The sequence below is a fragment of the Polypterus senegalus genome, chromosome 17, assembly GCF_016835505.1.
Source record: "Polypterus senegalus isolate Bchr_013 chromosome 17, ASM1683550v1, whole genome shotgun sequence".
NCBI classification, from domain to species: domain Eukaryota; kingdom Metazoa; phylum Chordata; class Cladistia; order Polypteriformes; family Polypteridae; genus Polypterus; species Polypterus senegalus.
Window position 1 is genome coordinate 41,954,513 of NC_053170.1, and position 24,303 is coordinate 41,978,815.

The following is a 24,303-nucleotide window of genomic DNA, read 5'->3' on the forward strand; positions in this document are numbered from 1 at the left end:
TGTGCAAGGTGTCAATGGTCGTCTTTTGGACAACTGTCAAGTCAGCAGTCTTCCCCATGATTGTGTAGCCTACAGAACTAGACTGAGAGACCATTTAAAGGCTTTTGCAGGTTTTGGAGTTAATTAGCTGATTAGAGTGTGGCACTAGGTGTCTTCAATATTGAACCTTTTCATAATATTCTAATTTTTAGATACTGAATTTGGCACTTTCATTAGTTGTCAGTTATAATCATTAAAATTAAAAGAAATAAACATTTGAAATACATCAGTCTGTGTGTAATGAATGAATCTAATATACAAGTTTCACTTTTTGAATGTAATTACTGAAATAAATCAACTTTGTCATGATATTCTGATTTTATGACCGGTACCTGTATATGTAAACCAGTTTTGAAATGGGGTAAGCCGTAATAGTCTGGATCAGTAAATGACAGTCTGATTCACTCTTACTTCATGTTCAATAAATGTAACAAGAGAAGATGGTGTATCTGATCAGTATCTGATGCTTATGCTGTAAAGTGGGTCACCTAAAAATTTAAAAAGTACAACTTTTTCTCAACCTCTTTTTTTCTGCTTTGTGAAAGACTGCATGAAAAACTAGGTCAAAGCAATGTAATTGCTAGTAACCTTTGACAAGTCTGTGAAGAGTTTAAGAATAATATTGTGGTTACTATGGAGATTTTGTTTGAGATTGTAATTAGACATTTGAAGCCATTCACATAAAGCAATATCTGTAGAATGACACACCCTACCAATTGCAGATGGCCCCGGCAGATGAATTTTGATGTGTTTATTAAAATAACATAATCTGATAATAAAAATGCAAAACACAGTGGATTTTCCTCCTTAGCGGAGAGAAAGAGTTGTGTTCAGTCACTTGTGATAGTTGACATATGTCTCCAACCAACCATGACCAGTATGCCATTCTATTACAGAGCACACTCACTTAGTCATACTGGGATAATTCAAAGCTGCCATTTAATCTGTCATTCATGTCTTTGGAATGTGGGTGAAAAATGGAGTGGTACACAAAGATAATGAGACAAATGTATAAACTCCACATAGACATCTGGAAATCAAACATTATCCATAATAATATACTGTTATTGTTACTGTCTGGTATATATTTATAGTGACATTGATTATAAAACTTTTTACTAGCTGCACCATATCTTGTTTTTTTAGGTTTTTTGTTGGTACTTACAATGTTAACGGACAGTCTCCAAAAGAAAGCTTACTTCCTTGGCTGAAAGGTGGCACTGAACCTCCTGATATCTATCTTGTAGGGTATGTCATCAAAGCAGTATGGCTTTGCTGTTTGTTTTTATTTTTGTGTATTGTTTACATTTTTATTCCATTGCTTTTTAGCTCCAGATTAATGTAAAATTACCTGACACATTTATATTAGTGCACTTGCTCTGTATCATGAAACATGTACTTTCAAACAGGTTTCAAGAGCTTGATCTCAGCAAAGAAGCATTTATCTTCAGTGATACTCCCAAGGAGCAGGAGTGGTCAAAAGCTGTACATGAGGGTCTCCATCCAGAAAGTAAATATGCTATGGTAAGGGAAAAAATGTCCTTAAATCTATTGATGTTAGAAGTTAATCGATAACTTGTTTACATTTCCAAGAAGATGTTTGTCAATTGCCAAGATAGCAAGCAAGAATGAAAAATAAATATCAATTTTATCTTCTGTGTCCCTTTTCTCATGTCATTGTATGGTTTCTGTTCTTCTTAGTTAAAGTTGAAATGACCCATAATCACTGTACATTAATGTCTTCTCTATAGTTTTCTCCACATGAATTGTGTGATTGTGTCCTTAGATTATATGTAAAGGTTGTAAAAGTTTTTATTGACAGTCGGTTTACTTGGTTCCTATCTTTATAATTACAGATCAAGGTGATCCGCTTGGTGGGCATAATGTTGCTTTTTTATGTAAAGAAGGAACTTGCTGAATACATCTCTGCAATTGAAGCTGAATATGTTGGTACAGGAATAATGGGAAGAATGGTATGGCTAATTTATACAATTACTGTATTGTGGCCTTACATTAAAAAACTATTCATGCATTCATTTTCTACATTTGCCTTTTCCACTAAGGGCTACAGAAACCATAATCTATTCCAGCAGACAGGAAACCAACCTGAACAGGGTGATATTTCAAAACCAATTAATGTTTGCTCAAATATCAATCAAAAGATACTTGTCAAAGAAAGGTTTATCCATCCATCCATCTATTTACTAACCCGCTGAATCCGAATACAGGGTCACGGGGTTCTGCTGGAGCCAATCCCAGCCAACACAGGGCACAAGGCAGGAACCAATCCTGGGCAAAGTGCCAACCCACCGCACAAGAAAGGTTTATGCAAATCAAAATGCAAAAAAGTCTTCAATTGTATAATGCAAACAAAATTGAGTAGAAAAGCAAAATTAAAGTTTCAACCACAAAGATAAAATCCAAAAAGCCAAAAATGACAAATTCTACAAAAGTCAAAAGATAAATCTAGAGAAATTGCAAACAAAAAACAATAAAGTCTATTAAACAGACATTTAGCCAAGAATATGAATGTAACCCCAAACTAGTTTTGGAAAAGCTGTCATATAAAGTTCCCAGATGAGCATTATCCCTCCACCATCAAAAGCACGTAAACACTTTATTACAATAATTAACACAAGACAGAAGATATTAGGAACGGATTGTAAATGTTATTGTCAGAATTAAAGAGAGGTTAGATCAGGAGAAACAAAAAGGATTTTCTGAAAAGGAAAGCAATATAGCGAATGAGAAGCATTTTCAGGAGCCAAACTAATCAGAAGATGCTTTCTTTAACGAAATTAAGTTAAACTTAAGCACGTGTAAGATTCTTTTGTGGAATTTCTCCAAAGCTGTATTGAACCAAATACTGCATTGCTAGAAAAATACCACAAAATGATGGCAGTAAATAATATTTCTTGAAAAGACTTGGTTACACTGTTGTATATGTGTAATCTCAAGACATGGATCAATACTTGATAACATTTTAGACTTGAAAAATTTATATATTTGGTAAATTTTAATGTTTCTTTTTTCACATTGGGACCCAGATACACATTATGCTAGTTAATTTTTAAAATTTATAAAATGTGGTTCAATTTAAAACATAGTTTCATGAAGCAAAGTAATATATACCATGATTGTGAAGAAATTAGTTTGATTTAAAAAATAACAAACATATCCTTAAAAAAAAATACTAGACGAGCATAGGAGGTAGAAAAAATAGAGAAGTCATCAAAGTGCATGGCATCTGGGCTTTTTTGCACAGTCTTCCACCTCTGGAAAGTTCTGTCAGATCTAAGCCATATTCATTTGGCTACATTTGGGACCACTGATTTAGGCAGACAGTTATGCACAGGTTTAGGTAAGCTAGTTAGAAATGTTGTTTGTCTGCTGCTTTTAAATACAGTACTTAAATGTTGATGGGAGATGAAAGACTGCAGTTTATTAAATTGCTTTAATTAAAAGGAACCACAACTATTTTTTTTTTCATATCTTAAGTATTTTTTTTACTTTTTTCAGGGTAACAAAGGGGCAGTAGGCATCAGGTTCAATTTCCATAATTCATCCTTATGTATTGTGAACTGTCACTTAGCAGCGCATACAGAAGAATATGAAAGACGTAACCAGGATTTTAGAGACATCTGTAGCAGACTGACTTTCAGGTCTTTTGACCCAGTTCTTCCAAATCTTCCTATCATGAAACATGAGTAAGTATAAGTTTTGAAATTTATTAAATTGAATATTATTTTACAAAATTTATTAAAAATATTCTGAACCTTGCTCATTTCTTAACAGCCTTTGAATATTGTATTGTGACAAAGTACCAGATTTTTACTTTAAAACAGTTATTTATTAATAACAGATACTTAGCATTCCTACCTGTTTTATATTTTATAATGACATGTCCAGAATAACAAAATAAATGTTCCTTTTGCCAGACTGTCTTTGCCCCACTTACTGTTTTCATTGTTAATACTCTCTTGTTTATCACTATTATGCTTATTTCTTTGTCTGTGCCTAAAATGCCCTCTGTTTCCCTCATTTTAACAACTCACTTTGCATCTGTAATATCCTGCTATACTCACTACAAATTCCCAAGTTTATATAAAAACTCTATAAAGGCTCTACCAGACTATATATATTTGAATATTTAATAGATTATACTGTATAGTAAAAATGCTTATACATGCTTTAAGCACAGTAAAGAATACTTCTTCTATCAGTTTAGTTTAGATGTTAGAGTCAGATATGGGAAACAGTTTACTAAGGTCAGCTCTAACCCATGAAGATGTTCAAGCAGAAAGCAGTGACTGAATTCTATGAAATGATAAACAAAATGTATCTTTTCTAGCACTGTCCTTTGGTTTGGTGACCTAAACTACCGGATAAGTGACGTAGATGTTGAGCAAGTCAAAAAACTCATTGATGAAAGAGATTTTAAGACTCTTTATAAGTATGACCAGGTTTGTAGATTCTCTGTATTACTATATTGTCTGTGATTATTTTAAACGATGATTTTAATTAATTTTATTAACTATTGTATTTTAAATATATGTGTATAAAATATGTGTGTTAGTTGTAAATAAGGTTATTTATTATTAAGGACTTTGAGAGGTATTTCCAAAGCCATTTTCAATTTGTCATGTAAAAATTGACAACAGTGTTCAGCTACTACATAGCTAGCATCTAAAGGAAAGAAGCCTCCAACAGTACAGAAGTGTAATAGTAAGAATTTATTGGCTTAATCTGTTTAGAAAGTGGACTACATTTAAAACATATTCTCAATTCTCAACCACATTTATTGGTATCTCTCTATTTATTGGCTAATCTAGTCAGGAAATAATATTAAATTATTGCTAAGCTCTTTAAATAAAATTCAATACATTAAAACTAGGAAGTGACTGTAACTAGTTGTGCAAAAATTTAAAACTCACTTGGCCAAAAATATGTGGACACCCTCCAGATTATTAAATTCAAGTGCCTTAGCCACATTAATTAGTAACAGTTGCATAAAATCAAGCATATAGCCGTGCAATCTCCATTATCAAACATTGGCAGCAGTGAATTTATATGTGGCACTATTATAGAATGCCACATTGTCACAAGTCAGTATATTTAATTTCTTCTGTGCTGAATGACCCCTGATCAACTTTAAGTGCTATTATCATATAGTGGAAGCATCTAGAAGCAACAGCAGCTTAGTCACAAAGTGGCAGACCACACAAATTCACAAACTGAGGCCAGTAAAGTGATAGAGCAAATAATGCATACTAGCCAACCCATAGCATATGCTGCATATAATTATTTATTGATGAGTGAACACTTCCTGAAAGACACAGTTGTCCAAATGGGGTGGGTTTGATGATACAACTGTCAGTGGATAAAAAGATGGAATTCTGGAGAGAGCGACATATAATTGTCTGTGAGTGAAAACAGGTTTTGGCAGATACAGGCATATTTTTTTGAAAGTTTGTCCTCGTGCCATATTAATAGTCATTGCAAACGCCAATCTAACAGGAAATTGTCTGCGTGTAAAAGTAAAAGGCAAATTAGAATCTGATGAGGTCAGGGAAATCCGGGGAATAAGGACAGTTTGTGAGGTAGCAGATGTGATAGTCTTACACCCCAGTACATTGCGGTGAATGCTAGTAACAGAAAGTCTAGTGCCATTACAGAGAACTTTTGCTGGCATGAGGTTCCTGAGAAGCATGATGACTGAACCAATTTTAATTTTGAGTTTATGCGGAGGCATGCCAGTGGGAGTAAGACTATTAAGAAATTCTTCGCGGAATGCAAGTTGATCTGCAGGATTGTCTGTGACGATGGAGTCAATGCTGGTGAAAGTTACTTCGTTGTTAGGGATAAGTTTCAGCACCTGTTCATTAAGGTGTAGTGAGTCTTCGTTGGTGATGCTTAATATAGCTCGCGTACTGAGTTGTTCCAGAATGACAGTTGAGAAGTCGATGTCATCATATAATTGCCTTGAGAGTGATGTTGGAAGCCTGCGGAGGGTGAGAGTTGGCGGGCGGGACCTTGTCATGCGTTCCCCTTGACGTGGGAGGAGGGTTAGTGAGGGCGTTCTTGGCTCTTTCGTGTGTAACCCATGGGCAGGGCTCTGTTAGAGTTTGCGGGCGGGGCTCTGTGAGTTGGTGGTCGTGGCTCTCTGTCTTGCGTGCGGTGCCTCGAGAGCGACGCTAGAAGCGGGAGGACGGTTACGGTTGGCGTGCGTGGCTCTGTCGTGCATATCCTATGACACAGTAGGAAGGTTAGAGTTGGCGGGCCGGGCTCTGTCGAGCATATCCCATGGTCTTAGAGTTGGTGGGCGGGGCTCTGTGAGTTGGCAGCCTGGGCTCTCTGTCTTGCTTGCGCTCTCTGTCTTGCGTGCCCTTAGTGAATTATATAGATAGATATATTGCCTGTCCTCTGTTGTGTCAGTCACAACAGAGTTCCATAATGCCTTAGGAAGCAACTTCAGCACAAAAACTCCTCATCGGGAGCTTCATGCTGAGCAGCTTCATTCACTCCAGCTGAGCAGCTGTAAACAAGTCTGAGGTCACTATGCACAATGGCAAGTGTCAGCTGGAGTGGTGTTAAGCATGCTGCTTTTGGACTGTGGAGTAGAGTAAATGTGTTTTCTGGAGTTTTGAATCATACTTCACCATCTGGCAGTCTCATGGATGAATCTGGGATTGGTAGATTCCAGGAGAGTGCCACATTCTAGATTGCCACATTCTAGTGCCTACTGTAAAGTTTTTCTGTGGGCTAGGTCACTTAGTTCCAGTGAAGGGTACTGCTAATACTACTACATACAAAGACATTTTGAACAGGGATCTGGGACTTCTTTGTAACACAGTGGTAATACTGCTGCCATGCAACTAGGAGACTGGTGTTTGAGTCCCAGGTTGGTGTTTTTTGCCCATGTCTGAGTGAGTTTCCTCCCACAGTCCAAAGACATGCAGGTTAGGTGGATTGTTGATGCTGAATTGGACCCTTATGCATGTTTGTTTGTTTATCCTGTGATGGGCTGGCACTCTGTCCAGGAATTGTTCCTGCCTTGTGCCAGAACTTTACCTTGCTGTAGTAGAGAGTTTTTGTGGAAGATACTGGCCTTCAGTATACTGCTGTTTCATAGACAGCATTAACAACTTGATTTCTGAAAACATGTACTGGACACACATGCAAATCTTTTCATGTCACAATTTTTCAAGCTGATTTTGTCTAAGTATTTGCAATAACTGTTTTTACTTGAGTATTTAATATATTTCTTTGTTAAACAAATAGCTTCAAAAGAGTTTTTGCTTGCATGTATTTTAAACTTGAGCAAACGGCATTTCCTTGGAATAAGATAACCATTTTTGTTTCATTTATATAGAGGAAATAGTCACTTGTGTAACTGCTCATGAAGCTGTTCGGTGTGGATGATGAAATGTAGTAAAATTCAGAGCCTTTTTCTTTTTTCATTACCTTCCTCTTAATTACTTTTAGAATCTTCATAGTTCATTCATACCACTTGCCTCTGCTGTTGCTGGCTAGAACTGCCACCATCACACATCCTGGCTCCCACTATGTCTGAGTAGCACTAGTCAACTTATAGGCAGCATTTTTGAATTTTCTAAATCTGTTATTTAAAGGCATTAGGAAATTCTTTAAACACTGAAACATTAAATTATGGTTTAGTTTACTGGTTCAAGTTTAACTTAAGAGTGGTCACTATAAATTGTACATTTTTAATTTTTTGTCTTTTACTCGTCCAACAGCCATAACATACTGCATTCAAGGTTTAATTGGTGACTGTTTTTTTAACCTCTCATCAGTTAATGAGTGGTGAATGACAATGGAACCACCAGTTCTCCAGTTAACATGCTTCCATTTAAAACTGTACATGCATCATGAAGTATCTATGTTAATAAAGTGATTTGAAATACATGAGAGAGAATTGAAGGACCACAAATCATATTTATAAAGTTCTGAGAAAAAAAAAATACAATTTTTGTCTTGGAAGAATGAAAGTACTAACAACCCATATAATTAACTTTCATTATCTGTTAGGCCTGATTTCTAATTACAAAACTGGTTGGAACAAAGACATGTAGCAACTGCAGACCTCCAGGATCGTAATTGAGAACCACTGATATAAAACACATGTTTTATTTAATTAATTAGAAACTACAAGTTAGGACTAAAACAGAAAATAAGTAAAACATTTTGTAGTTGACAGCTGTAGTTAAACAAAAAATGTACAATTTATTACAAACAACAGCATTCACATATTTGCTATATTATCTTAATAATCAGGTTTTGTTTCTAAGGTCTATCCTTTTAATAAAAGTTGTACTTTTACATGCTTTTGATACAGCATATTAAACAATATTTTGATTTACACCTTGAAAATCATATCTTTCCCAGTTAAAGAAGCAGATGGAAGAAAAAGCAGTGTTTGATGGTTTTACAGAAGGAGAGCTCAAATTTCAGCCAACTTATAAATATGACACAGGATCTGATCAGTGGGATACAAGGTACAAAAATGCAATACAGGATTAGTCAGTCTAAAAGTTTTTTTTTTATTAACGTTAATTTAGTAAAAGAGCCTATGCAGTTTCATAGAGTATTAATAATTTAATTATATACCATATATATTTGAAAACCTTCAAAATGTACTACACTATACTTCTGTATTTTTCCTCTGAATATTTTGCAGATGCTGCCTCCTAAGATACTTTAAATCATTTAATTTTTTAAACACTTGTTCCTGTTTTTTTCCCTGGTCAAAGCCTACATTCCTGTTTTCAACAACAACAACATTTATTTATATAGCACATTTTCATGCAAAAAACCGTAGCTCAAAATGCTTTACAAAAGTAAGAAAATAAAATAAGTCAACATTAATTAACATAGAATAAGTAAGGTCCGATGGCCAGGGTGGACAGAAAAAACAAAGAAAACTCCAGAAGGCTGGAGAAAAAAAAAAATCTGCAGGGATTTCAGACCATGAGACCGCCCAGTCCCCTCTGGGCAATCTACCTAACAAAAATGAAACAGTCCTGTTTGTAGTTAGGGTTCTCACGAAAGGATTTGATGATGATGGTCACGTAGACTTCTGGTTTTCAGTCCATCAATGTTGGAGCATCATGATGCTTTGAGTAGGTGGTGGTGGCGCAGGCCGCCACCACAAAGAAACCGGAAAAAGAAACAGAAGAGAGAGTAGGGGTTAGTATGGATTTTAGAGCCACTATGAATAGTTATTATGATGAATTGAACATACAGAGTATCCAGATTAAGTTAAAGTGAAGTTATGAAAAGGCCATGTTAAAGTAATGTGTTTTCAGCAGTGCTTTAAAGTGCTCTACTGTATTAGCATGTCAAATTCCTATTGGCAGGCTATTCCAGATTTTAGGTGCATAACAGCAGAAGGAGCGAGATTATTTAAGGCTTTATAAACCATAAGCAGAATTTTAAAGTCAGTTCTGAAAGACACAGGTAACCAGTGTAGTGACATCAAAACTGGAGCATTCTGCACTTGTTGCAAACGATTTATGTCTTTTTTGGGTAGTCCTGAGAGGAGTGCATTACAGTAATCTAGTCGACTGAAAACAAAAGCGTGAATTAATTTCTCAGCATCTTTCAATGATATAAGAGGTCTAACTTTTGCTATGTTTCTTAAGTGAAAAAATGCTGTCCTAGTGGTCCGATGAATATGCAATTTAAAATTCAGGTTACATTCAACAGTTACCCCTAAGTTACTTACTTCCGTCTTAACTTTTAATCCTAATGCGTCAAGTTTATTTCTGATAACCTCATTGAATCCATTATTGCCAATCACTAAAATTTCAGTTTTCTCTTTATTTAGTTTGAGAAAATTACTATTCATCCATTCAGAAATACCAGTAAGACATTGTGTTAGTGTATCGAAAGAGTCGGAGTCATCAGGTGCTATTGATAAGTACAGCTGTGTGTCATCAGCATAGCTGTGGTAGCTCACGTTGTAACCTGAGATAATCTGACCTAACGGAAGCATATAGATTGAGAAGAGCAGCGGACCCAGGATAGAGCCTTGTGGAACACCATATAGAATATCATGTGTCTTTGAGTTGTGATTACCACAACTAACAAAGAATTTTCTCCCTGCCAGGTAGGATTCAAACCAATTTAAGACACTGCCAGAGAGGCCCACCCATTGACTAAGGCGATTTCTAAGAATATTGTGATCAATGGTGTCAAATGCAGCACTCAGATCTAAGAGGATGAGAACAGATAAATGGCCTCTGTCTGCATTTAGCCGCAAGTCATTTACTACTTTAATGAATGAAGTTTCTGTGCTGTGATTTGTTCTGAAACCTGACTGAAATTTATCAAGAATAGCATGTTTATTGAGGTGGTCATTTAACTGCATAATGACTGCCTTCTCTAGAATTTTACTTAAGAAGGGCAGGTTAGAGATGGGTCTAAAATTTTCAAAAGCAGAGGGGTCAAGATTATTTTTCTTGAGCAGGGGTTTAACTACAGCAGTCTTAAGACAGTCTGGGAAGACCCCGTATCTAATGACAATTTACTATGTCAAGAATATTATCAATTAGCACGCCCGATGTTTTTTTGAAAAACCTTGTTGGTATTGGGTCAAGGACGAGGTGGAGGGTTTCAGTTGAGAGATTATTGTATTAAATCAGGTAAATCTATCCTGGTGAAAGAATTTAATTTGTTTATAACGGAGTACTGGGGCTTAGGAGGTTCTGCAGTGTTGGGGAGATATACTATGTTATTTCTAATATCATTAATTTTTTGATTGAAAAATACAGCAATGTTCTCACAGGTTTCACTGGAAGTATTCTGGGGGCATTCCTTTGTGTTACCTGGGTTTAACAGACGATCAATTGTAGAAAATAAGACTCTGGGATTACTAGCATTGTTATTTATAATCTTAGAGAAATAGCAGCCTCTCAAGACGGACTGTGTTATTGTATTCTGTTATTTTAACCTTCAATATCTCATAATGGATAGTTAGTTTAGTTTTCCTCCATTTACACTCAGCTCTACGACATGTACTTTTTAAATCAGACACTCTTTGGGTCTTCCATGGAATAACCAGGTGCAACTATGTCAACAGCAGCTCTCACTTTAGAATTAAAGTTTTCCACCTTACTAATTACATTATCCTCGCTATTATAGTTGGCACTATAAGAGGACTGATTGCTTTGAATATTTGTAAGTTTTAAAGCTGCTGATGAGTCAAAGAAGCGTTTTTTAACAATATGCTTCTCTTGAATGCTTTCTATCATTATTTCTATATTAAATAGTAGAAGAAAGTGGCCAGATAGACCAATATCAATGATCTGCTTTACATCAACTTTAGTCCTTTGGTAATTACTAAGTCTAACGTATGACCTGCTTTATGTGTAGGCTGATTAACGAGCTGTCTCAAATCAAAAGAGTCCAGGAGTTTCATGAATTCCTTTACTTTTAGGTCACACTGATTTTCAATATGAAAGTTAAAGTCGCCGACAATTAAGTGTGTGTCATAGTTCATAATTAAAATTGACATTAAGTCTGAGAATTCCTCAAAGAAAGACACGTTAAATTTAGGAGGTCTATACACGGATAATACTAGAACGTGAGAATCTCCATGAATAACAACGGCGAGATCCTCAAAGGACTTAAATTTACCAAAACTAACATCTTTACACTTTAACCGGCTCGAGTAAATGTTTGCCAAGCCCCCCTTTTTTCCCTGGCGGTCTACACGAGTAAAACTGTAATCCGGAGGCGCAGACTCGATTAAAACAGCCACGCCATCTGAGTTAAGCCATGTTTCACTTAGTGCAATAAAATCGATGTTTCTATCACTAATAAGATCGTTAATAAAAAATGTCTTGTTAGTTAAAGCTCTTAACATTTAATAGTGCCATATTTAATGTTTTGGAGGGCAGAGCTGAATTCTATGCGCGTTATTGGTATTTGGAACAAAAACTAAGTTATTTTTGTTAACGCCGCTCTGTGTGTATTTTTTATGTAATCTACAATCTGTTTTTATAGTTTTAATGCATTGTTGATCTAAAGTAGTAATTGCAATTAAATTATTGGTGTTTATGCCGCAATAATTCAAAAGCAGGATACTCTCATTCAAACATTTCAACTTATCTACAACTTTCTGCATTTGAATTCCTCATTTAGCATGCAGTATCTTTTGGTTTTTTTTTTTTTTTTTTGTCTTTCTGTTTTTTCTCTTTTTAATACTTTATGATTTTCTACAATCAGTTTCAGCTTATTTCTAATTTACATCACGAGCCATATGTAACAATAATTTATATTAATGCTAAATGATAAAGTTGTTATATCAAATCCAATCCGAAACAAGAATTGGAATCAAGACAGAAAAGATGTTAGGCCATTTTATATTTGATATTATGTACATGTTTTTTTTCCTGAGCTCCTCTTCATTTATTTTCATCTGCCATATAGTGTTCCTTTGTTGACATTAACAGACTACTCATCACTTTCCATTGTCTGCGATTGGCCACCATTGACAGTCAGCCTGCCCTCCTTCTGCAGGCTGCACTGCAGCCAGGGCAGCCCAGATAGATAGCATGAGGCACTTTCTTTCCCTGCCACCTACCAGAGCTTCGTAGAAAACATTTAAACACGTGTTTTACCTATCTAACTGCAAAGCTACCTCTTCCTTAGTTAATGGCCTGGCAGGACATGTTTTTCCAGATGTACTCCCGGAAGCTTTGCAGTATTCTTATCTACCGTATATAGTGTGTCTTTGTTGAACAAAAAATGGACTACTCATCACCTTCCATTGGTGGTATCTACAGTATGGGTGGAAGTGTTGCCCTGAAATCGGGGCACCATGTATAAAAAGTGGTGTCATTTCTACATGGTGTGACTGAAATGTACACAAATACCTTTAAATTAAAGCTCCAATGTACACTTTAATCATGTCTGAACTCTTTGATTTGTAATTTTAAACTATGGAGCAAAGGGTTTATTCAAAGAAAAATGTGTCTGTTACAAACATTATGGAGGGCACTGTGTGTGTATATATACAGTGTGTATATATATATATATATATATATATGTATTTATATATGTATATATGTGTGTTTGTGTTATATAACATATACATATATATATATATATATATATATATATATATATATATATATATTTATATAGTAGCTATATTTTTATCCTTTCAAGTTGAATGGAATATAAGATTATGCAGTTTAAAAAGAGGAATTATTTTCAAAGATGTATTTATTTTGTTTTAACTGGTCATCAGTGAAAAATGCAGAACTCCAGCCTGGTGTGACCGTATTTTATGGAAAGGAAAAAATGTCAAGCAGCTACAGTACAGCAGTCACTTATCTTTGAAAACTAGTGACCACAAACCTGTCAGCTCAATTTTTGAAATTGGGGTAAGAAAAAAAAATAATCCATTCAACTTTTCTGATACAGATATTATTACTGTATTGCTGTGTATTTGACATGCAAGTTATAATGCATAAATTATCATGTTTTTAAACTGCAGAGGATAATATTTATTTATGAATATAAATATATCTCAGAATCTATAACAATATTACATTTTGAATTATTGCTGACTTTGTTGAGTTCACATTCAATGTTTGGAAAATACAATTTTACTGAATTTAAATGCATTTTACTGTAGTTGGGCTATCTAAGGAAAACAAAGCAAAATTAATGCATTGTAATGGTTATCTTTAAAGTCTTCAGTCTGTGATTTATAGAATTGCTGTTTTTGTAATATACTGTATATTTACAAGTAGGTATTATATGTGGTTAGGCGATTGTTAACACATTGTCTCTAATTCAGAGGAACTGGATCAGGTTACTTACTTTGGACAAGCAGCTTTGGGCACCTGACCCTTTAAGGAATACAATACTTATGGGATAAAAAGAGATGCTTAGGTGGAGAGAACTAATGCAGCCTAAAGAAAATTTGAACCTGGCATCCTTGTAGCCAAAGCAGGCCGTTCCTTAATCAGACCTTGTACTTGTCCTAGAAATTATGCAAAGTAGTGATGTAAAGGACACCTCTAGCCAGAATCATTGTTATGTCTGTGTAGAAAGAACCATTGGAGAAGTTTTTTTTTTGCTTTGTCAATCCTTTTATTTCTTTTGCTTTTCCTTTGCTTATCCCTTCTTCAGGTATGCTTTTATTACAGGGACATTTTTTGACAGTTTTATTTCTTGACCTTACTCAGTATGCAGAGATAAACCAAAACGATGTTATTCTTATTATAAGAATACAAAATATATTTTAACACTTACTTTCAAACTCAAATACAATCTGATATTTTTCAAGAAAGATCAAATTGCAAAAACATTTCAGACTTTCATAGTAATAATTGTTGTAAGTTTCTCTTACAGATAAAAGTAGTGAATGAAGAGTTATACAGAAAGACTTTTGAGGAAATAGTGCGGACTCTGGATAAAATGGAAAATGAATGTATTCCTTCAGTTTCTCTTTCAGAGCATGAGGTATATTTGACATGTTTTAATGGTTTTGTTTTGTACTTTATAATTAATGTTTGTTACTGATTCTCTTCATGTATGAAACATACATACAGTACTTAAACAACTGTACATTGTAATAGCTGTTTTGTGCCATTTTTTGGTAGTTCTTTTTTTGATGTGCTAAAATCCACAAATCTGTTACCCACCATAACAATAAATAGCAATACTTTAAATTATGTGTGAAACACGAATAATGAGATCATTCTGTTCATTTCCTTAAACTGTCTGTAGAATTGAATGGCCACTTAAATAATAAATAAATATATTTTATTTCAAGTAGAGTACATAAAGAGTGAATAACTAAGGTTTTAGTTTAATCATATGCAACATACACAACCTGCTTCCGCAAACAATATTTACCATAATGAAAAAGAAAATAACTACTGAAAATTTGAATCCTGAGTAAATAATGCAAATACTATAAACTGCAAAGTTGTCCTAACTTTTTTTCTCTAAAAATGTCCAACTTTTGTTAGACTCAAAACAGCACAAGTAAGACTGAGTGTGCATTTGTGTGAACGTTCACTGTAAATGAATTATGCAAAGTTGGTTTCATCCTTCTGCCCACTGCTGCCATGATGGGGTCTGTTTGCGAACACCTCAATAATGGCAAATGTTGGTTGAGCTAACGTATTTCTGTTAGCATCGAGCTTCACTTAAGACAGTGCAGTGTGTTGTAATTAACAAAATGTCAATTTAAATATAACATTCACTGATGGAGTTACACTTTTTCTTTCAGTTTTATTTCAAAGATGTAAAGTACATGCAGCGACAGGTTCAGACATTTACCATATATAATGATGGACAAGTTCCCTGTCAATTTCAGTTTATTCAGAAGCTGGAGGAACCTGCCTACTGTAAACCATGGCTCACTGCACAGCCCTGCAAAGGTTTCGTTGCTCAAGGTACAGTAGACAGCAAGTCTTTTTCACCTAATTCCTGTGAATTCTGTCTGCTTTTATAAATTTGCATTAGTTGGATCTTCGCTCAGTTGTAATGTTTCAAAATAGATTTTCATATAAAAAGATTTTAAGTTAAATTCATTGTAAATGGGTATTTTGTAAAATGCTGTTTAGAAAATAGCTTCATTCCAGAGATGGTGCATTCTGATAATTTAGAAAGATTAATATTTAGAAATTAATCATCAGGACTACGTGTGATTGAAAAAATAGCAGGACAAAGCGAAGTCTGAAATAAAAGGCAAAGAGCAGAAAACAAAGTCTTTGCATTCGCATCATTCAATGCACAAAACATAGATTTACACAATAATAGACCATACGCTGTGAGAATCTGTGGTCTACTTGTGGTTTAATTTCAAAGAAAACACAATTCGGTCAGGTGTATATTTATGATCACGGAGAAGCGATCACAACATGAGCAGCAGAGAGACAAAGTGGCAAAAAGGACAGCGACTGTACAGGCTTTAAAATGATTGTTTCGCATTGTTTTGAAAATAATGCATATGTAACAATTCCCATGAAAATAACAATCTCTTTAAATTGTATATCCGGTAAACCAAACACAGGGGTGGGCGAGTGAAGCAAGCAGGGGGCAGAGCCCACTAGTTTAATCTGAAAAATATAATTATGTGTAAAATGTTTAGTATCCTTTAATTATTATTTGATCGATATTATTTGAACAATAGTCTTTGGAGGAATACAAATGAACCATAAATACAGTATGAAATATGTGAATTTCTAAAATTTGAAAACTTTATGCAAAAACTGAATATTCATGTGAGTAGTAGCGAATTTGCAATACGAGGGTGAGCTGGTGGAAATTAAACTATATTTATTCCACTGAATTGACAATGGTAAGACACTTTATGAGTTCTGTTTCTTTCATTACCACATTGTTAATGCCTCATTGTTCTGGTTAAATCATGATTATAACAGAATGAGTCCAAACTTGCCTTTCTTCACCAAAAGTGTCCAGCTTCTCCAAGTCAGTTGAGACACATGGTCCCCTCCAATGTGTGCATGGTGTGCCCCTTCCCGTTAATCACTCCAAGTACACCGGCCATAGTAAAGAAACATCCTTAGTCAGTGCCCAAACCCTAATTACAAAACTGTTCCGTTTGGTCCTATCCTGTTAGTCACTCAGAGTTTTTTAAATTATTTTATTGAAATTTTTTAAATTATTTTGTTTATTTTAATATCAAAATTCCAGTAATGGCACATCTGTGATTTAGTATTAAAAGATATACCACAAAGGGAACTCTTTTAATTTTGTTTAACAGGTGCAAAATTAGAAATTGAACTTGAAGTGTTTGTAAATAAAACAACTGCCACAAAGTTAACCAGCCAAGAAGAGAAATTAGAAGATATATTAATTCTGCACCTAGAAAGGGGTAAAGACTACTTTGTTCCTATTTCTGGCAATTATCTTCCAAGTTGCTTTGGATCTTCACTACAAGCATTGTGCTATATGCGAGAACCAATCCAAGATATGCCTCCAGAACTTATTCAGCAATTTGTAAGTAAAATTTCATTTTATCTCCACTCAGCTTATTGTTACTTATACAAACATACTGCAACAACTCTCAACAGCTTAAAGATAGTACAGTAATATGTTTTTTTTTTATTGCCGATATGCAGTATATTTATTATATTTATAGTAAATGAACCACACTTCAATTTTAAAAACTTTTTTGGGTTACTTAATCCTGCACATATGCACACACAAGTTAGGAGCTCTTTCTAGTTGAGATGCCAATTGATCAAAGAAAATTATAAATGTCAGTGAATATTAATCAGCATTTCAGTTATTATTTGTTAATATTGTACTTTCCTAAAAAGTACCCTTGTTAATCACTTCATATTAGTATTTTTACATTTTATAAGAAATGTCAAAGAATGGATTTTGTGAAATGGATGGACATGGCTGTGATGAATATGTATTTTAAGAAGAGGGAGGAACACAGGTGTATGCAGGAGAGTCAGTCTAAAAGAGATTGGATACTGCAAAGAGGTGTGCAAAGGAAAGCGTAGTTAGGCAGCCTAGGATGGTGGTCTGTAGGATGATGTTGGATATTAAGTAGAGGAGGAGAGTGAGGATAGAGCCAAGGATCAAGTGGTGGAAGCTGAAAAAGAAAGACAGTAAAGTGGAGTTCAGGGAGAAGGTAAGACAGGTAATAGGTGGCAGTGAAGAGTTACCAGAGAGCTGGGCAACTACAGCAGAAGTGGTAATGGAGACAGCTAGAAGGGTGCTTGGTGTGACATCTGGACTGGGAAGTATAGCAGAATATGCAGAGGAAGAGACTGGTGAATAAGAAGCAGGATAATTAGAGAGATGCAGAAAGTACAAGGAAATAAGGCTTAAGGTGAGGAGAGAGGTGGCGGAGGCTAAAGAAAAGGTGTATGATGAGTTGTATGAGAGGCTGGACACTAAAGAGGGAGAAAAGGACCTGTACTGATTGGCTAAACAGAAGGACAGAATTGGGAAAGATGTGCAACAGGTTAGGGTGATAAAGGGTAAAGGTGGAAACTTACTCACAAGCAAGGAGAGTGTTCTGTGCAGATGGATGAAGAGAATGAGAGATAGAAGGTTGGATAATGTGGAGATAGTGAATCAGGAGGTGCAACGGATTAGCAAATAGGAAGCAAGGACAGATGTGAAGAGGATGAAGAATGGGAAGGCTGTTGGTCCAGATGACATACATACCTGTGGAAGCATGGAGGTGTTTAGGAGAAACACCAGTGGAGTTTTTAAGAAGATTGTTTAATGCAATCTTGAAAAATCAGAGGGTGCATAAGAAGTGTAGAAGAAGTGAACTGGTACACATTTTTAAGAATAAGGGGGGTGTGCAGAGCTGTAGTAACTACAAAGGGATAAAATTGATGAGCCACAGCGTGAAGTTATGTGAAAGAGTAGTGGAAGCTAGGTTAAGAAGGGAGGTGATGATTTGTGAGCAACAGTATGGTTTCATGCCAGGAATGAGCACTACAGATGCAATGTTTGCTCTGAGGGTGTTGATGGAGAAATATAGAGAAGGGCAGGAGTTGCATTGTGTCCTTGTGGATTTAGAGAAAGCATATGACGGAGTGCCAACAAAGGAGTTGTGATGCTGTATGATTATGAGGAAGTTGGTAGAGGCAGAGAAGTACGCAAGAGTTATACAGGATATGTACAAGAGAAGTGTGATCATGGTGAGGTATGCAGTAGAAGTGACAGATGCATTTAAGGTGGAGGTGGGATTACATCAGGGACCAACTCTGAGCCCTTTCTTATTTGCAGTGGTGATGAACATGTTGGCAGACAAGATTAGACAGGATTCCCCGTGGACTATGATGTTTGCTGATGACATTGTGATCTGTAGCAAGAGTAGGGAGCAGGTTGAGGAGAACCTGGAGAGGTGGAGATATGCTGTAGAGAGGAGATGAATGAAGGTCAGTAGGAACAAGACAGAACATACGTGTAAATGAAAGGGAGGTCAGAGAAATGTTGAGGATGCAGGGAGTAAAGTTGGCAAAGGTGGATGAGTTTTTAATACATGGGATCAGCAGTACAGAGTAACATGGAGTGCAGTAGAGAAGTGAAGAAGAGAGTACAGGCAGGGTGGAGTGGGTGGAGAAGAGTGTCAGAAGTGACAGACGGGTACCAGCAAGAGTGAACGGGAAGGTCTATAGGGGTGTAGTGAGACCAGCTATGTTACATGGGTTGGAGACAGTGGCACTGACCAAAAGAACAGGAGACAGAGTTGGAGGTGGCAGAGTTACAGATGTCAAGATTTGCATTGGGTATGACAAGGATGGACAGAAGAAGATAAGAAATGTCAAATAATTATTCATGTATTGCTTTCCTATCTTTTATGCATTCAACAAAGACCTTGATGCCACTTCATCAGCAAATAGAGCCCAGCGATACTTTAGAAAAGCAACTGGACATTCCCAAAGAACTGTGGATGTTGGTTGAACATTTATACAGAAACGCTTGCTATCAGGTTGGTTGTCATTCATTGCTCTGTGTATTATTTTCAATAAAAATGTTATGTGTTCATCTATTTACTCTGTTTTATTTTAAATCTTGAATTAAAAAGGTAAATACTAATACAGTACTTACTGAAGAATAATAAAGAGAAAACTATTAAATTGATTAATTGGCATTAGTAGAACTTTATTAACTGAGTATAATTCTTGTAGGCAGATCTGTTCCAACAGCCTGGTCTCAGGACGGAGTTTGAGGAAATTCGTGACTGCTTAGACACAGGAATGCCAGATTCTCTTCATATCCTTGCCCATAAGAGGAACACCTTGATTATAAACAAAAACAATACATATTGCAAACTGCTGTAATCATGAAGATTATTAAACCTTTCCTTTGTGTACATTTCCTGTTTTTTGTTTTGATATTGTAGATTTTCCTTAACTGTTTTGTTCAGCTGGTAGCAATCACTCTGTAGCAGAAGCTTTGCTGCTGTTCTTGGATGCTCTCCCTGAACCTGTCATCTGCTATTCACATTATCACCAGAGCCTTGACAGTTCTGGTAGCCATACGCAGTGCAAACAGGTAACAGTCCTTAGTTGCTTTGTCAGCCTTCTTGAAAAGGTCTTGTTTAGTCTTTATTGTAAAATGGATTTCTTTATTTTGTGACTAAAACTTGTCCTTTAACACAAAATAATAATAATAATAATTAATAAACTGAAGCATATATTAAATGAAGTGGGTCATGTGATTTCAGATTCACTCAACTCAGATAATCAAAATGGTTAATTACTGTATAAGCACTTTTGACTTATGATTTTTAATGTTATAATTAGAACAAGGATTGACTAGATTAAGATTAAGCAGGAAAGTTGTCAATGTAAAAAAAAACTGCATATCTAGAAGTAGTTGTACCATGGAGCAATACAAAAGTGAGACAGCAGCTGAAAGTCTGACTCTACAGTTACCCTTTTCAAGTAGATCTGTATCATGTCTGCACAGAAACAAATGTAAGTAAGCGGACTCACCATCTGTGTTCTTTTTTTCTTTTGTCAGTTTTAGCTAATCTGACTTGTGCAAATGTGACATAACCATGGCAGCTAGCTAACTGCTCCATGATGACAAGCACATACCAAAATGGGTGGAAAAAGTTTTGGGTTATTTACTAATATCCAGGCTGAAGCTCCAAAATCTTCAAGTAGGCTTAATGGTAATTAAGCTACCAGTGATGGGCAAAGTAGCAATACAGCAGAGTATAATATTTTGTGCTAAATGTTTTTTATTTTATAGTGAATCTTAACATATTTTATAATAAATCCACACATGAAAATCTTTAAAAAATAGGTTGAGTATTTCAAACTTAATTTTACTTTAAATATAAAGAAAGAACAGAAAAGGAATTAGCCTACACCTTATGCTTGTATCTTAAGAATGACAATAATTTGTTGCTGAAATACTACCACCAAGACTTTGCTTGCATTAAATATTTAAAAAAATGTGCATGCTTTTAACGCTTTAAATTAGTACAATGCTATGCTTTAGTTATGGGCTGATCATAAATAGTTTAAAAGTACAGTGGATGAGGTTCTGTCACAGACAGCTAGTAAACAATATTGGGTGTACAGTGGAAGACTAGATTGTATCATGAGTCACACAGTGACAAGGCCCCTGTGCACGTGTAAAGCTTTGTTTTTTTCAGCCTGGCAAATTCCAATACCGTCTCGGTCTGCCAGAAAACAAAATACATTATAATACATGAAATACTTGCCTGCAAACATTTTATGTAACAATGTGACTGTTCTTCATTCGTTGACTCTTGAACTAATCAGGATGATTTTATGTTTCTTTTCTTCTAACAACAATCAATTTGACTGCATTTAGCTGGATTTGAGCAGCACATCATCAATAAACACTAGTGTCCCAGTGCCACTGCATGCCCAAGCTATCACACTGCCTCCACCGTGTTTTACAGACAATGTGGTATGCTTTGAATAATGAGCTGTTCCACGCCTTCTCCATACTTTTTTCTTGCCATCATTCTGGTAGAGGTTGATCTTGATTTCATCTGTCCAAAGAATGTTTTTCCAGAACTGTGCTGGCTTTTTTAGATGTTCTTTAGCAAAGTCCAATCTAGCCTTTCTATTCTTGAGGTTTATGAGTGGCTTGCACCTTGCAGTGCACCCTCTGTATTTACTTTCATGCAGTCTTCTCTTTATGGTAGACTTGGATATCGAGACGCCTACCCCCTGGAGAGTGTTGTTCACTTGGTTGGCTGTTGTGAAGGGGTTTCTCTTCACCATGGAAATGATTCTGTGATCATCCACCACTGTTGTCTTCCATGGACATCCATGTCTTTTTGCGTTGCTGAGTTTACCAGTGCTTGCTTTCTTTCTCAGGATGTACCAAACTGTAGATTTTGCCACTCGTAATATTGTAGCAATTTCTAGGTTTTTTCTGTTTTCGCAGCTTAAAGATGGCTTCTTTCATCTACATGGAGAGCTCCTTTGACTGCATGTTGTCTGTTCACAGCAAAATCTTCCACATGCAAGCACCACACCTCAAAACAACTCTTTTATCTGCTTGATTGATAATGACATAACGACGGACTTGCCCACACCTGCCCATGAAATAGCCTTTGAGTCAATTGTCCAATTACTTTTGAGACCCTGAAATGTAGGGATTGTGTTAAAAAAATGCTTTAGTTACCTCACATTTTTATGCAATCATTTTCTTCAACCCACTGAATTAAAGCTGAAAGTCTGCACTTCAACTGCATCTGAGTTGTCTCTGTCCAAATATTTATGGAACTAACTGTATGTGAGCTGTGAACACAGTCTGATGATCTAGAATCAACAGTGACTTTTTCTGTGAATGGTATCATTCCTCAAGCTATATCATATTTTTTAAAATTGCAGCTAAGCCATTTATTTAAGTATATATTTTTTTGTTTTTAGGATTGTGTTCCTTAATAATCTTTATTAACTCAATTAATTCATGTTTTTGTTTCAGGTCATCTCCACCCTACCTCAGTGCCATAAAAATGCATTTAATTATTTAATGGCATTCCTTCGAGAACTGTTAAAATATTTTATGTTTAATAACTTGGATGTCAGCACACTTGGTAAGTATCATGTTTGCTGTTTTTATTACTTTAGTATTTGAATAGACTATAACTACTTCATGACCTTTTAGACGATATTTTAAACTGAAAATGTCTAGGTCTGTTTTCCCACTGTATTACTATTCAGAACTATAGTTTTTCTTAGCAGAAAGGAGTATAAGGAAGGAACTAACTCAAGAATAGTAACAGACTAGTCCCAAAACCGCACCAGCATTGTCTTGACTGGATGATTCAGATGACTGTTGTACTGAAAGGAGAATCGTGAGGCAGTCTGAGGGTCAGGTGCAGGTTTTCTTCAATGACCTCTCTATTTTTGGCTGCATTCATCCTGCTGTCAATTCTAACCAGTGTCTCTGTTCCAGTCACAAAGAAATGCCCCATAATATGATGCTGCCACCGCCATTCTTCAACATAGGGATGGTATTAGGCTGGATGGACATCTAACATAGTGCTCTTCCTAAAGAGTTTATTTTTTGTTTTATTAGACTGGAGAATCTTTTTCCTCATGCTCTCAGAGTCTTGCAAATGTAGTTTGGCAAACTCCAGGTAGGCTGTCATGTGCCTTTTATCCAAAAATGGAACCCATCTAGCCACTGTACCATAAATGCCTGATTGGAGATTTTTTCAAGTCACGTCCTCCTCTCAACCATATTCAACCACACACACAGTACTCTCACCTCTCATTCGTGTGAATGCTTTTGACAAACACAGTTCTTGCTCTCTCAGGTCTTATAAATTTTAACATTTTCCTCACTTTAAGCTCCCCATTATTATGTCCAAATATTATTGAAGAATTCCATCATGAAGGGTTATTAACAGTAAAAATGAGTACACAGGCAATCCTAGCACCAAGAAAATCAAAAAAATTAATGCCAAAGTCGATCGGTTACACGTCAATTGAATTAAATGCATATCAATAGACGATGCTAAAACAGTTGGTAGTAATTGTGCTAAAGATGAAAATATCAACTTACAATATCCCAAAGAATAACTACAACCGTTAACACCGTCCGGTCTTCCTCTGCACGAATTACTGTAGAAAGAAGGATGTGTCCAAGAAAGCTAATGTGATGCGAAGACAATTAATACATTTCAGAGCCAAACATTTGAAAAAGTTGTTTTATTTAATTGAGAGAAAGAAACAAAATTCAATCACAGGCAGTTATACGTTGCATTGTCATGATGAAAGTCCAAACAGAATCAAAATTCAATGCGATGTTGATGAAATTTTTATTTAAAAAATTGTTTTTACTTTGTTTTACAGTAAAGGTGTATGTTTAAAACGTATTTGCATGTTAATTTCAAAGCCAAACAGAACAAAATCATATTACGCAACAAATAACTCTTAACGCAACATGAAACATAATTTACTTTCAAAATATTATGTTTTACTATTTTTTAATATGATTAATTACTTGCTGTAATGTAAAATAGTTCTGTTATGCATATGTAACAATTCCCGTGAAAATAACAATCTGTTTAAAATACCCAAGCAGCAGAACCGCAAAGAGGCTAGTGCATAGCTAAGGGCCGGGGGAGAGAAAATTGAGCAGGGGGCAAAGCCCCCTAGTGGTTTTTATAAATGGTTTGTCATTATGGGTTATTGAGTCTACATTGATGTTCAAAAATGGCAAGTTTATCCATTTTAAACTAAATCTACAACACAATAAAGTCTGCATAATGTG

The 24,303-nt window shown here is 35.5% G+C and overlaps 1 protein-coding gene across 4 annotated transcripts in view; it reads left to right on the top strand.

Annotated features, from left to right (window-relative positions):
* inpp5b (inositol polyphosphate-5-phosphatase B) overlaps window positions 1–24,303 on the top strand; it is a 129,187-nt gene that overhangs the window by 101,983 nt on the left and 2,901 nt on the right. For all 4 annotated transcript variants that reach the window (XM_039739629.1, XM_039739630.1, XM_039739631.1 and 1 more), the window contains 14 exons: window positions 1,186–1,287; window positions 1,449–1,563; window positions 1,896–2,012; window positions 3,559–3,746; window positions 4,391–4,502; window positions 8,446–8,555; window positions 13,316–13,451; window positions 14,428–14,538; window positions 15,314–15,479; window positions 16,814–17,049; window positions 19,400–19,516; window positions 19,716–19,800; window positions 19,955–20,082; window positions 22,507–22,618. In XM_039739629.1, coding sequence (XP_039595563.1) covers window positions 1,186–1,287; window positions 1,449–1,563; window positions 1,896–2,012; window positions 3,559–3,746; window positions 4,391–4,502; window positions 8,446–8,555; window positions 13,316–13,451; window positions 14,428–14,538; window positions 15,314–15,479; window positions 16,814–17,049; window positions 19,400–19,516; window positions 19,716–19,800; window positions 19,955–20,082; window positions 22,507–22,618 — 1,835 coding nt within the window. The remainder of the gene's footprint in view (window positions 1–1,185; window positions 1,288–1,448; window positions 1,564–1,895; window positions 2,013–3,558; window positions 3,747–4,390; window positions 4,503–8,445; window positions 8,556–13,315; window positions 13,452–14,427; window positions 14,539–15,313; window positions 15,480–16,813; window positions 17,050–19,399; window positions 19,517–19,715; window positions 19,801–19,954; window positions 20,083–22,506; window positions 22,619–24,303) is intronic.